The sequence below is a fragment of the Abrus precatorius genome, unplaced genomic scaffold (assembly GCF_003935025.1).
Source record: "Abrus precatorius isolate BTA unplaced genomic scaffold, Abrus_2018 Scaffold10, whole genome shotgun sequence".
In the NCBI taxonomy this organism is placed as follows: domain Eukaryota; kingdom Viridiplantae; phylum Streptophyta; class Magnoliopsida; order Fabales; family Fabaceae; genus Abrus; species Abrus precatorius.
In genome coordinates this window covers 31187483-31201958 of record NW_020874292.1, presented here as the reverse complement: position 1 = coordinate 31201958, position 14476 = coordinate 31187483, and the positions used below count along the sequence as shown (strand labels likewise).

The window sequence follows — 14476 nt, the reverse complement described above, 5'->3', positions numbered from 1 at the left end:
TAAATTTAATTTTCATGTTAATTAAACAGTTTAAGTATATTTTGGTTTAATTTTAATTATTTATAATCAATTAATTCTATTTAATATATATATAAATAACTTTTTTATTAAAAAAAATACATTACTTGTTATTTCTATTTTGTTTTGGTCTAGACCTCCACTGAAAAAAGAATCTATTCAAGTCATATCAAAATTCTTTTTGATTATTATGTTTATTATAAGTAAGAAAATTTAATTTATTATTATGACTATAATAAATATAATATAAATTTAAATCACTAGTATATAATATATATATATATATATATATATATATTATTTTTACTATTAAATGAGCTTAAAAGCTTAGACTAAATAAAATTACTTAAACAATCTAAAGTTTAAGATTTTTAGTGAATTTAGGTAAAGAAAAGGAACTAAAAGAGGGGACATTTATTAAAGTATGAGATTGTTTTAATAAAATTTAGACTTAATTTAAAGAGCATATCTACACACTTATTACTTTCTTTTATCGTATGCCTAAACCTAATAAAAAAGATGTATTTTAAAATATTTTTAATAGCATTATTCAAATAAAAAGAAAGATGATTATAATTTTAAAAATTCAAAAGTTAAAATTAACTAAATGACTTTTTGTGAAGTCTAATTCAATACAGATTATTTCAATACTTTTATGTATTACAAGCTCTAAATCAACTAATAGTACCCAAAGTTCTACTTCTAACGGAGAGCAAAAAATCGAGTCTTCTATAGAATCTTGCATCAATCCTTCCATGACTTTGTCTAACTAAACTCCAACTTCCAGCTCATTCTAACATTAAGTTTTAAGTGATTTGGAAAAGGAGAAACCATCAACATTAGTATATATTTTTTATAAACACAGAATGTGATTCATTATTATCTTTAAATAAAATAATTTTACAATTTTTTAAATAAGAATTTTTTAAAATTATTTTATTTTTCATCACACACTGTGTCTTTTTTAAGGTTAAGTATTTAATTTTTATTTGAATCTTTAATTTTTTATAATTTATCCTTTATTTCTAAAAAAATATTTATCTTTAGTTTAATTTTATTAAATATAATAAAATATTTATTATTAATATTGTAAAAATTTCTTATTATTTATATATATTTTTATAATATGTACATATTTAAAGCCTAAAATTACTAGGTTGGCTTTATTTTTTACTTGTTATGGTACATTCCTGTTTGAATGGGTGAGCATGGCTCAATTTAAATTTGACATGCATGTGTCATTAATATTTGATTTCTTATTATTTATTTTTTGAATTCCATTTTCAAATAAATTCTTATTTAAATATTAAGATTTGTCCTAACACAAAAAGTAATCACAAGAAAAAAAATTATACATTTTGCACAAAAAGTAACTACGGGTAAAATATTATTACTTAATTAGTATTGAAGTATTTTTGACTTTTTTTCCCCTTTTCACATGTTTTAAGGCATATCTAAGAGAAAAATAAAATTAGGGACATAAATAATTAAAATACATTTAACAATTATCAGTTAAACCACATCAACAACATATACTCATATTTAGTCAAATATAATAGTATGGTATATTTTTTTGTGTTTTTATTTTTGGAGTAAAATATATATTGCACCTAGTTATTGTAAAATTATTAAAAATTAATGTTCATTTTTTTTTAATCGACATGAAATGCCAAATATCTCGAGGGTTGATTTTGTGCTTCATACAACTAGTGCTAACTATTATCCCTATAGCTTTTGCCTATTGTATAAAGATACCTAACTTCAAAAGTGAACACCCTTTTTTACAATTTTAAATTTTGTGGTTCTTGTTTTTTGAGTTTTCATAGATGTAATATTATTATAGTGTCAAGAACCACAAAATTTGAAATTGTAAGAAGGAGTGTTCACTTTTGAGGCACATTTATCACTTGAAAGTGTTTTGACAGACATAACATCAATAAATATTTATGTCAATGCAAAAAATGGTGTTATTATAAATTGTTTTACTTTTAATCATAATTATTAAATTCAAATTAATTGGGGAATCAACTCATCCATGTGGTATCTCCATCCATATTTGTGTATACCAAATATACTCATTGGAATCAAATATATAAAGACAACAGAGACCAAATCATATTTGTCGTTTGAAGCCTAATTGTTGTCATTCATCAACTCACGTAGATGGACATGATTATTTTCTCTCTCTTTTATTGTGGTTAGGGGTTGCCACTACATACATGAAATAATGATATGGAGGATGAGGTGGAGTTGCGATGCCAAATGTTATTAAAAGGAAGAATTGTAAACTGGGGTCAAGTAAAATAGACATTACAAAATGATATGGAAAAGGCTCAGATTGAGTTTATGTCTATTTTACTGTTTGATAGGAAGGTAATAATACATGCTGCCAACATATTTCGTCTTGGAAACAAAACAAAATGGTTGAACAATGAAGTTATATTCTTTCTTGATAGGCTAGGAAATGATAATTAATTTTAGACCATCAGAGAAGTGTAAAAAGTGTGAAGGAATTTTTGTATTATATAATTGATTTAAAATAACTATACAAAAATAAATTTAAACCTGTAAAACACTGTCTTAAAAAATTATTTTGATGTAGTAAACATTTTTTCAAGATATAGCTGACCCTTCTTAGCTTAAGACCAAAGTTACAAAAAATTAATAAAATATAATTTTATAACCAAAATAATAAATCATAATAAAAGAAAAGTTTATTTTTTTATATTACTTTTTCTAAAATATATAAAGTATTTTGATCATCATGTAATTGCTCATACATGTAAATATCAGTGACAATAATAATTAAATAAAAATAATAATTAATACATTTTTTAAAATATAATTATTTTATTTTTCAATGTCAAAACATATCATAGAATCTATTATAAAGCAATAAAAATAGGAGATTTTTTTAATTCGTACAATATTGCACATGATAAATTCTAATAAATACACCACTTAACTAATTTGTATTAATTATTTTATCATGATTAAAAAAATAACAAAGAGACACGCAAGATTTATATTCTCTTTTATAATACTATATTGACGTTAAAGCTTTGAGAAAATAAAAATGCATATAATCGCATATAATTAATTTGTTAAGAGAGTAGATTTCTAACAAACTAAATAATGCATATTTAATATACGTATTTGAAAAACAATTACTTATTTTGATTAGATTTTTTAGATAATTTATTTTAAAAATGTAGTTACATCTTTAAATTTAATGCTATATATTTTGGTATATTTAGAATAGAAAAAATTATAAAAAATATTTTAAAAGGAAAATATACAACTCATTTCATTGTGCTAAATAAGTTTAGGAGAAGCATATAAAAAAATGAATAAAAAAAAACATGTATATCATATGATGATGCTTTTAGTTTTTTTTTATGTCAAATATTTTTTTAATTTTTATTTCATCAATACTTATTCTATTCGATTTATTAAGTAAGACTTGAAATTTATGTCAAATAAATAAAATCACAATACTATAGTTGATAAAGTTTGAATTTACAACCTCCTAATTTTTCAAATCACACACTATTAATTCAATATTAATGATTTAAAAAAATTACAATAAAACAATTTTTTATATTTGTTATATAATTTTAAGTATTTTTAAGTCTAATAAATTCAAGTTTAAATTAAATGAATTTATGAATAAGCAATTACAGGAGAAAAAATAATATAACAATAAATAAAACATTTTTATAAATTAAAATATAACATATTTTTTCAAAGTTTTAGATAAGTTAAATAAAACAACTAAAATGATAAAAAATATAAAATAATTTAAATGTATCATAAAATATGATTCATTTTATTATTTAATTTTTTAGTTTTATAATTTTTATTAAAAAATTGTCTTAATTAAGTTTAAGTAAAAATTAAATACAAACAAAAATTAATTATTTCACTAAAATATAGATAATAATATCAATCTTAAAATATTTTGAAAAGTAAGTATTATTTATTTTAACAAACTAACTGAAAATATTTATATAAAAAATTTGGGAGTTTCAAGTGATATAGAAAAAATCACAATTTTCAAAAATAAGACAAAGTATTTACATGTTTAAAATTAATTAAAAATTGATCAATTGTAAAAAAAATCTATATATGAAAATTATAAAATTAACATAATAAAGTCTACTTAAAATAAATAATTTACCTAGATATTTATTTATTAAATTATCGTATAAAAAACTTATTTATTTAAAAAAATTAGTTTAAAACTACATTAAAAACTTATTCATCTAAAATTACTAATAATATTATAATTATCATTATTTTATTAAATTTTATATTCTTATCTTAAAATAATATATTTAATGTCATTTAAAACCTTAGATTCATTAATTTAAACAAGCTATTGGAAAATAAAATTTTAAATAAAAATTTAGTCTGTAACAAATTATTAAAAAGGTTCATATAAACCTAAAAAGGAATTTATTTATTTCATAAAATAGGTACTTTCCTAAAATTAAAATAGCAAAAAAAAATAAAAATTAAAAATAACAACGCATGAAAAGGAATTAAGAGATAATAAATCAAATTATTAATTATCAATAATTTTTTTTAAATGAGACGAAATTGGGTTAAACAAAATAATTAAAAAATTGATACAAAAAGCCCAGTTTTTCTTTCTGTTGTGTGCAGACATCAAAATATTGAGAGAGGAAGTGAAAGATTTGGAATCCGTTTTGAACTCGCCGTCAAAACTCATTCCAGTAGCAACTGACCGGTTTCACCGATCTTCACCGCTTTTTGTCATTCATCAGATTGTGGGGTTCAAGCCAAAAAATTGAATTTTTAATGCAAGTAATGATTTTTATTCTGGTTTATATGCTCCTACATCAATGAAGGGTTGTTTCATGGCATGATCACTAGTATCATCGAATTTTCCTTTTGGGTTTTTGAGGGTTTCGCGTTTCCTTCGCTGGGTTGGTGTTTTTTTTTCTTTTCAAAATTGTTTTTTTGATTTGGATTTTTTTTATGATAGTTTTTTTGGGGGTTTGATTCAAGTGATGCTGGACTTCCGGGAATGTTTCAATGTGATAGGGTTACTATTGGGGTTCTGGGGTTTGGCCTAGGGCTATAAAGTTTTGGTGGGTGGTGGAGATGGAAGACAATACTGAGCTTGAGGAAGGAGAGGCTTGCTATTATAAGGATGATGATGAAGGCAACATTGACCTTGATTCTCTCTCTTACATTGTAAGGGTTTACTTGAATGTAATTTTAACCAAGTTTGAAAATTTCCCATTTGAATGTGCTTGGTGTATGGTTTGAATGATCAATAAAATTGGATCATTGTGCTTTCGTTGATCATGGTGTTTAAATTAAATGTAACAATGTATTTGGTTCCTAGAGGAAAATGTGAATAAAAATGTTATAGAATTTTTGGACTAAATCAATATGATACAAGCTGAACACAACTATTGGCTATTGGACTTTATATTCATACCTAAATTCTTTGTTAGTGGCAAAGAAATTTGATCATAATGAAGTGATTTAGAAACATTATAGAAATCTTGAGTTTCTTGTGTTTTAACAAGCATAGTGAATCTATCCTTGAAAAATTCCAATACCTATGCATATCATGAATTGATTTTGTGTGCTTAATGAACAATGATTCTCTACATGTCTATTCTGATGTATCATGAATGAATAATGTAGGTTACTGGTTACCAAGTAACACCACAATTATCATCAATTACTAGGAAATAGGTTTTATTTGCCACACCATTAATTCTTGTGCGTAATGGTATTGATGCAAGTTAATCTTCTAGATGCTCTTATATTGTTGATGCTATATTTTCGTGCATTGTGTATTTTGTACTCTGAGAAAGTTAGCACCAACAGATCAAAACATAGAATTAATGATAATTCTTAAGTACTTTTTGATCTTCATGGTGCTTTCTGTTGATATGCTTTATATTCCTATGATCATTGTTGATTAATGCCTTTTTTTTCTTTGAAGTACTCTTGGTAAAATTTTAGCATGAAATTATTAGGACTAATAAATTTTTCTCCTGAAGGATGAGAGGATTCAACATGTTCTTGGTCACTTTCAAAAGGACTTTGTAGGTGGTGTATCTGCTAAAAATTTGGGTAAGTGGCATAATAAAATTCAAAGCTTGTATTGAGAAATGAAAAAGCCGTCTTTGTGTCGATGAAGTGATGTTATCAATTCAAATAATATTTTTCAGGTGCAAAATTTGGTGACTATGGTTCCTTTTTACCAACCTATGAGCGCTCCCCTTTTGTTCGGTCTCATTCAAAGACTCCACAAAGAAACCACAGCTCACCAAAATCTACTATCAATCTCCACATGGAGGTATAGGCATATAGGAAATTTTTGTTTGTCTATTTTACTGTTTGATAGGAAGGTAATAATACATGCTGCCAACATATTTCGTCTTGAAAACAATACAAAATGATTGAGCATTGTGATTTATATTCTTATACAGGCTATGTCTCATAACACAAAAGCACCTTCAAATGTGCCTCCTCTTGCAAGGCATGAAAATGCTTCCCACGGTTCACATTCATTTCATGATTTAAGAGCAACTTCAGTGAATGAATTAGTGGAGAAAGATAGAGGTATTTCTTCAAGTGATATAGCTGAGAGGTGCACTTTGAAAGATGATACTACAAAAAAGACAGGGAATTCAACTGACCAAAGAACACTGAAGTTTCGAATCAAAATGAAATCTACTATCTTAGCACAAAAAAATGCTGAAATTTACAGTGGCCTTGGGCTTGATAACTCTCCATCTTCATCAATGGGGAATAGCCCTGTGGAAAGTGAAGGCATGCAACCTGTATCTCAAGAGAATGCTGAAGATTCTCCAATTGGCATTGTTCAGGTAGGGGACCATTTCAATTTCTATACCGTTTAGTTACATTAGAAAGATTAAAGTATTTACTTATTATTTGATGACATAGGATATGACTTCCTTTCCTATCCCTGGGGGTGTTCTATCATCACCTCTACATGAAAGTTTGCTCTACTTGATAAAAAATGAAAAAGTTATTAGAAACATCAGATATATGTCTTCTCTCAACAGTCAACAAGATCCTTGTTCCATGTCGACCGATGAATCAGATTCTTTTGTGGGTGATTGGCATTTGAAGAAGAGGACAGTGAGAATAGTGAGACAAAGTGATAAGCTATTAAAATTGAAACATATGAATGGCACCCTGTCTGAGAATGATATGACGTTGCATACAAAGAAAAGGTTAGGAAATAGAACACCAGATCATAAGGAATTTTTCTCTAATGAATTGAAATGGACACCTCTGTCAAGTTCAATTTGTGATGCTGGTGAAACTGCCGAAGTCACTACTAAAACTTCTGAAGCCTCCAAGGAGGTTAATGAGAATGGGGTGCAAGGCAGAATGGTTTCTGTTGAAGCATTGAAGGAGGAATCATTGGAGTCAAGATCTGGTCAGGATTTTGCGAAAATTGAAAAGCAAAATGCAGGAAATGGTTGTATGAAAAATGTTTTGGAGTATACACTGGAAAATTCCTGCAAGGATAAGTCTGCTGACCCTATGAATAATGACAAGTGTAATACTTACACAATTTCCAATACGGTTGAACGTGATGCAGTAAAACGTAAGGTCGGTCAAAAGCCTGAGATCCACCAGAAGGTGATGGTTGTAACTGAGCGGAAGAATAAGTCAAAAGGTGGTCAGAGTCCTGGAAAAGCAGAGGCTGTTGCAAGAAAAGATAGCTTTGATGGTACTTATAATGCAATGGTAACTGATAAAGGGAGAGCTGGCTTCACTGTTACTTGTAGAAGTAAAATGAATAAATCAAAGTCACTTAAGGACAATAAGTTCACTGATAGCAACAAAGATTCATTGAAACAAAAAAAATCAGAACGTAAAGTTGACAGTCTTGCTGGTAGTGGTGCAATAAAAAACATTAACATTTGTAATAAAAAACAGAGTGTATTTGGGGCTAAAGTAAAGGAAAGACTGAGTAGCAATAAAGTGGCCAACCAGTTGCTAGCTGGGTCATGCATAAAAGATGCTTCAGGTTCACTTCCCATTGCTGGAAACAACCCTGCTCCTGAGATGATTCCATCAGCTGTAGCAGCACCTCAACTTATTGCTGAGGATTGGGTATGTTGTGACAGTTGCCAGAAATGGAGACTTCTACCTACTGGAATGAAGCCAGAGCATCTTCCAGAGAAATGGTTGTGTAGCATGCTAAATTGGCTGTAAGTTGATTGCTCATTTTTGTTGGAATCATGCATGACCATATATTATGCTTGGTATATGCTGAGTATGCTGTATTATAAGCAATAATTATGGGCTATCTTGAATGATATACTGATTATTTTTGCAATTTCTTTTATTTCTCCTTGTTTGTGCTCTTCGTATTATTATCCTCTTCTCATTGTACTCTGAATATGTTGTTAGGCCTGGGATGAATTCTTGTGACTTCAGTGAAGATGAGACGACAAAGGCACTTTACGCCTTATATCAAATGCCAATTTCTGAGGGTCCAAACAATATGCAGAGCCATGGTGCTGGAACTGTAATTGGAGTGAGCTCTACAGATGCTTTGCAATATGGCCTACATCACAAAATGTCTAGTTCTGATGTGTTGTCTGATCGAGGAAAGAAGAAACATGTTATTAAGGAAAAGACAACGTCAGGAATTAATAATGACATGGTTCAGCTCTCAAATTCTGCAAAGACCAATACTCAAGTATCTAGGAAAAATAGAAGCTTGAATGACATGAATCAACATCCTGCTGACTTAAACCCAACAAAGATGAGTTCTTCTAAACACCTTAGCAGGTTTGGCAACATGATTGAAGAAAAACATGTGCCTAAAAAGAAAGAAAAGCAAGTAAATGGAGGTATGTCATTCATTTTAAAGTTGATGTATTATTATTTCAGATTTATTATTTCATGGTTTTTGAATGAGCCTAGTGGTGTCATATGATTTATGTAGCTGACCTCACCTAGTGAGATGTGATTTGGTTGTTGTATTTATTTTTGTGAGTAAGCAATTATATATATTCTTAATTTAAATTGTCAATGTTTTCACACATTGGCAGGTGACAGAAAGCATGTTAAATTGAAGCGTAAGATGGATGCAGATCAATGTAGATCGGGAACTCCCAAGAAATCAAAAACTGAAAATGGTTGCTATGCTGATAAACAACTGAATCCTGGCACAGGCCTTGAGAAGGTGGCTCTAAATTCTACAAATGGTTTGCCAATGAAAGCTAGTCGGAAGGATATGAGGAAGTATGATGAGTATTGTTTATCTGAGGATGCACAGGACAGATTACCTGTAAAGAAAGAGGGAGATCAGGCTCAGGCCTTGTCTGGTGGTGGGTCCTTGGATGTGAAAAACAGCAGTAAAAACGGTTTAATGAAAAAAAGGAAAAGGAGGGACTGGTTGGATGATGAAAAGCATAACAACTCATACTCCTTGAACGGTGATAAGCAGCATGGTGAAGAGGGCAATGCAAATGAATTTAGGAAGGAAAAGAAGTACAAAATTTTCAATAAAGAGGCAAAATCAGTTACTGAAGGTGATGATAAATTGAGTAAAGGTGGGATGAGGCAAGTTTGCTTGTCAGGCAGTAGGGACCAAAATACTGTTGGGACAGAAGAAAGGCTTGTTGATAAATGTCAGCAGCCAAAGAAGCTAAGAAAAAATATTGCATCTCATCAAGCTTTGGATGGAACTGATCAATTGGGCAAGGATTTGGGCTCTGGACATCTTTTATTGGCAGCAACATCAAGCTCTTCTAAAGTTTCAGGGTCTCATAAAGCTAAAACCAACTTTGAAGATGTCAGAGGTTCGCCTGTAGAATCTGTTACCTCGTCACCTATTAGGGCCTCCAACTTGGATAAGAATATTTTGGTGGTGGGTGACACTTCAGTGAAAGATGATGCTACAAAAGGTGGTCTCTCTTCAGTAGGTTCCAGGAGAAGTTCAGATAATAGGGAGGGAAAGCTATCAGTAAAATTGAAGGAGGGTAGAATTTCATACAACTTACATCCTGCATCCCACAAATTATCTTCGGTGGAGTACCAGGTTGAGGATGCTAGAGATAGAACCAGGATCCAAGCTAAACATTCTTCTGAACCAAAGAATAACTATTTGCTTGAAGGTGGTGTTCATGTTGAACATGGCAATTTTCCAAATGGTATACGTCATGAGGAGAAAGTAAACAAGGACAACCAGGAAAGTGAACTTTCTTGTCAGAAATCTGGTAAGGTTACATCACTGCACAGCAAGGAAAAGGACAGGTCTGGTTCTCGTGTTGGGGCAGATAAGATGACAGTTTCAGTTTTGGTGACTGGTTATTCCAAAAATAGTGGGAGTGGGGGGTATGATTCAGCTGTTGATCCTAGTTATCAAGCATCTGGTGTTGAGACAAGAAGTGATGCCAAATATAGTTCTCCCAAGTCTAAATGCAAAATTGACAGTATTAGTCAGAAAAGTGCTTTAAGACATGGGTCAAGCGAAACAGGAAAGCAAACTAAGCCAAAATATAGGGACTTAGAGAATTCAGTTTTGAAGGTGGATGCTCAATGTAGCACTGATAGACAGACTATCTCCCAGCAAAACCTGACTTGGGATTTTGAGGAAGAAAACAAGGCTAATCATGTTAGCACAGAATCAAGAGATGGGAAATCCAAAGTTCTCTCAGCTTCTGTGGGTGAAGTAAAAAGGGAAACATTAAATGTGGGTTCTAGAACTGTACCTCAGTATCAAAAGGGAGGCATGTCTAAGGAGCAGCAATTCCATGTTCCTGGCAATAGTGATTTAACCAAGTTAACAAGAAATTGTGCTGATGTTAATAACAGTGTTGGAGGTAATTATAGTTCAGGAAATTTTGCACCTGATCACAAACTCACTGTGTCAAGTCCTTTGAGAACAAATTCTAACCAAAATGTTTCTGACACACTGGAAGAGGCCACAAAACTAAAAGATAGTGCCAATCATTATAAGGTTAATTGATCACTTTGTGATTCGCTTCATATCTTTTGATTGGATCTAGCAACTTTCATTTTCTAACTGATGGTGTTAACACTTTTTACTTCATAGAACTCCGGGTTTGATTTTGAAAGCAATGAGACTTACTTTCAAGCTGGTTTGAAGTTTCTACATGGAGCATCTCTTTTAGAGAATTGTTCCAATGAGAGTAGCAAGCATGGGGAAATGAGTCAAATTCAGATTTATGCTACTGCAGCCAAGCTTTTCAAGTACGTACAAAATTCTGAAGGTCTAAGCAAATTTACTATTTTTAATGATCTTAATTTTTACCTTTATTTATTTATTCATCAAAGTTCATTTTGAGGGAAAAAAAGGTTTGAGAACATGCAATTTGGTTGTGAAAAAATAAGGCTGGAAGTGAGTTGAGTCATTTTGTAAGCCGGCTCTCATCTTGGTTCTTTAACAGCTCAACGAACAGAAATTTTGTCTGGTTCATCAATGAGCTTAGCTGGAGCTTTCAGATCTCATTAGCAAATGTGGTGGCCCAATATATAAATACAGACATCTTTTAGTAATGATGATGATGATGATGATGCTTTTTAATTAAGAAATCTAGGGCTTGTAATGACAATTTAATTATAATGGATTTTAAATAATACATTTTATTTGTAATGCTTGTAATGAAGTTGAACAACGACAATAGTATAAATGTTGTTCCAATAAACGACATTAAAATTTGTTGCACTTTTATCTTTCTCTTGAGCTATATGTGTTAGCTTGCCTTCAATCATTCAAATTCAATGCCTTGAAATGTTTTCAGATCCTGTGCCCATGAATATGAAAATCGCCAAGAAATGGCAGCTGCCGCTTTGGCTTACAAATGCATGGAGGTGGCATATATGAGAGTGGGTTACTGTAAACATTCTGCTGTGAGCAGAGATCGAAATGAGTTGCAACAAACTTTTCAAATGGTTTCTCAAGGTATTAGAATATACATGCATTTTTGTCTTCATGCTTGTTAGGCGTTGTTGTATATGATGATTTTGCTATGTTTATACTTGCATCCTTCTTCCACCAATGAGTACAAAAAATTGCATGGTATCTATGCACATGGTGGAAAGGGGAAAGCTAGTGAGTAATGAATTGGTTCTTCTATATTCTAAAATACTAAAACTGATTTTATCCAAAAAAGAAAATTGAAAACTGATTTATGAATATGATGTATCTTCCTGTTTTGAATGAAATGGGAGCACATGATAACATCATTTTTCATTGTCTGGGGATCTCAATGCGATAAGCTAATGGAGTGTGTTAGATTTAAAACCATACATGATTTTTTACAAAATGGGATTGTTGGTTCATGACATGTTATTAAAAGCCTCTTTGACTCGGTGGTCAAAGTGTTAGATTCTTGTGGCTCCCCATTCTTGTAATAAAATGTGAATTCCACCATGAATTAAAATGAGTCTAGATTTGTCTTCCTTCAAGTCCAACCACCGAAAAAAGTGCTCTTATGCAAAGGAATGTGTTATATATAAATTCATTCATGAGCCTTCTTCATCTAACTGCTCTGGTTTATGATGGAGTGAACACGACATACTTCAGACTTCAGATAGCTTGATGGCCTCATCTTTGATATTAGTTGTGTGATGGACTCATTCATGCCTTGATCCAAGTCATTGATGTATCACTGCTTTTTTATTCTGTTGTTTAGGTGAATCTCCTTCATCTTCTGCATCCGATGTGGATAACTTAAACAATCAGGCAGCAACAGATAGGGCCACTTTGCCTAGGGGTACTAATACTCATGTTGCTGTCAATCAAGTCATATCTACTCGAACTCATCCAAATTTGGTCAGGCTTCTTGATTTTGTAAGTTTTAATTGTTGATAAACATTATGTTCTATTTAGAAGTTTATCTAGCTATGTTAATCTAAGGGTTTATTGATTGAGAATAATAGCTGAAAATGTAACTTTTTTTTTTGGATAGATGTTTGAGAAAAAAACCAGGATGCATGTCTGCTGTTTTTGCCATGCAAGAGTAGTTCAGACTTCTGTCCTTTAGACAATTTTCTATTGCATGCAAGATCTTGTCTTGTACCTAATACTCCTAGAAAGAGTGCTTCTGTTATATGAAAAGAAATGCTAGCATCACACTCTTCTGAACACACTTTTCAGTATACTTCATATAATTGGTCTATTTGTTACAAGGTCAAAGTTCTTGTCTCGTAAATTAATGATTTTTTATAGTTAGACTTTTTAAAAAAGGGACCAATTTCATGAACTGTGGCGAAGAGTATGCTTGTGTTGCTAACATTTCTCTTCATATTAGAATCATGTTGTGTTGAATGTTGTGCAGGCAATTGTCACTGACTCACTTAGAACTTTTTAATGTGATGTATGTTTTAGTTTTTGGTGGACAGGTGGTGGTAAACTTTCAGGGTTATAGCCTTCTTTCTTTCTTCACCTTAACCACTTATGTAGTCATTTCGTTGTAGGCACAGAATACCAAATCTTAAGGATGGTTATGTATGTCCATTATTTTTCAAGAAGAGTTGGGTGAAAGTATTTGTGATTTTGCAGACTCAGGATATACATCTTGCAATGGACGCTTCTAGAAAATGTCAGAGCACATTCATGGCTGCTAATGTGATCATGGAAGAAGCACGGAATAAGGACTGTATAACTTCTATTAGGAGCGTTGTCGATTTCAGCTTCCAGGATGTGGACGAGCTTGTACGTCTTGTTTGGATTGCTACAAAAGCCATAAGTCGTGCTGGTCTTGGTGGTGGTAGAGATTAACTTGATCCTGTATATAATGTATTTTTTTGGTTTTACTTCTCTACTGAGATGGCATTGTGAAAGGAAGGGGAGCTAAGAGATATCTACCTAGATTGGCACCTGGAAACCTGGTAAGATGGCAGGTTGAAGGCGATCTATTACCCTTGTGTACATTTGTACAAAAGTGATTGATTAGAAAATTTTGTGACGTTATTTCAATTAAGTTTTTTCTTAATGTGGGTAGGGGTATAACACACACCCTTAAATTTTATGGGTTAGAAAGAGGGATGGGATTCCTGGCTGTCAAGTGACACCGGATGGATATTATGTTAGTTCAGTGCTACATTCTTTGCTCCACTGACATGGAGCCCCGGGAACAACAATATAGAGTCTGAAAATATTAGGCAACCATTTTTGAGGGCTTTGAATACTGATATAGTTAAAATAGGTCCATTGTTTATGACAAACTCTCCTTTTATGTTATCATATCAAAGTTTTGAATGAAAAGAAATTGTTGCAGATAATTTCCTCGTGTGTGTGTGTGTGTGGGTGGGTGTGTGGGTGTGTTATATCAAGTATAATTTGATGCTAAACTACTGTTTTACTAATATTTGATTTATGTTCAAGTGATTGCATCTTCTAAGTTCCTCCATCTATGTTTTGTTGGTCATATTGTTTATATTTGGGATT

The 14476-nt window shown here is 31.0% G+C and overlaps 1 protein-coding gene across 1 annotated transcript; it reads left to right on the top strand.

Moving 5' to 3' along the window:
- Window positions 1-4669: 4669 nt before the first annotated feature.
- On the top strand, window positions 4670-14202 carry LOC113852537. Its single transcript, XM_027482842.1, has 11 exons — window positions 4670-5241; window positions 6066-6138; window positions 6237-6364; window positions 6498-6896; window positions 6976-8258; window positions 8461-8906; window positions 9108-11020; window positions 11117-11274; window positions 11826-11986; window positions 12720-12877; window positions 13589-14202. The coding sequence occupies exons 1-11, from the start codon at window positions 5149-5151 to the stop codon at window positions 13805-13807; spliced, it is 5031 nt and encodes a 1676-aa protein (XP_027338643.1). The 5' UTR covers window positions 4670-5148; the 3' UTR covers window positions 13808-14202.
- The last annotated feature ends 274 nt before the right edge of the window (window positions 14203-14476 follow it).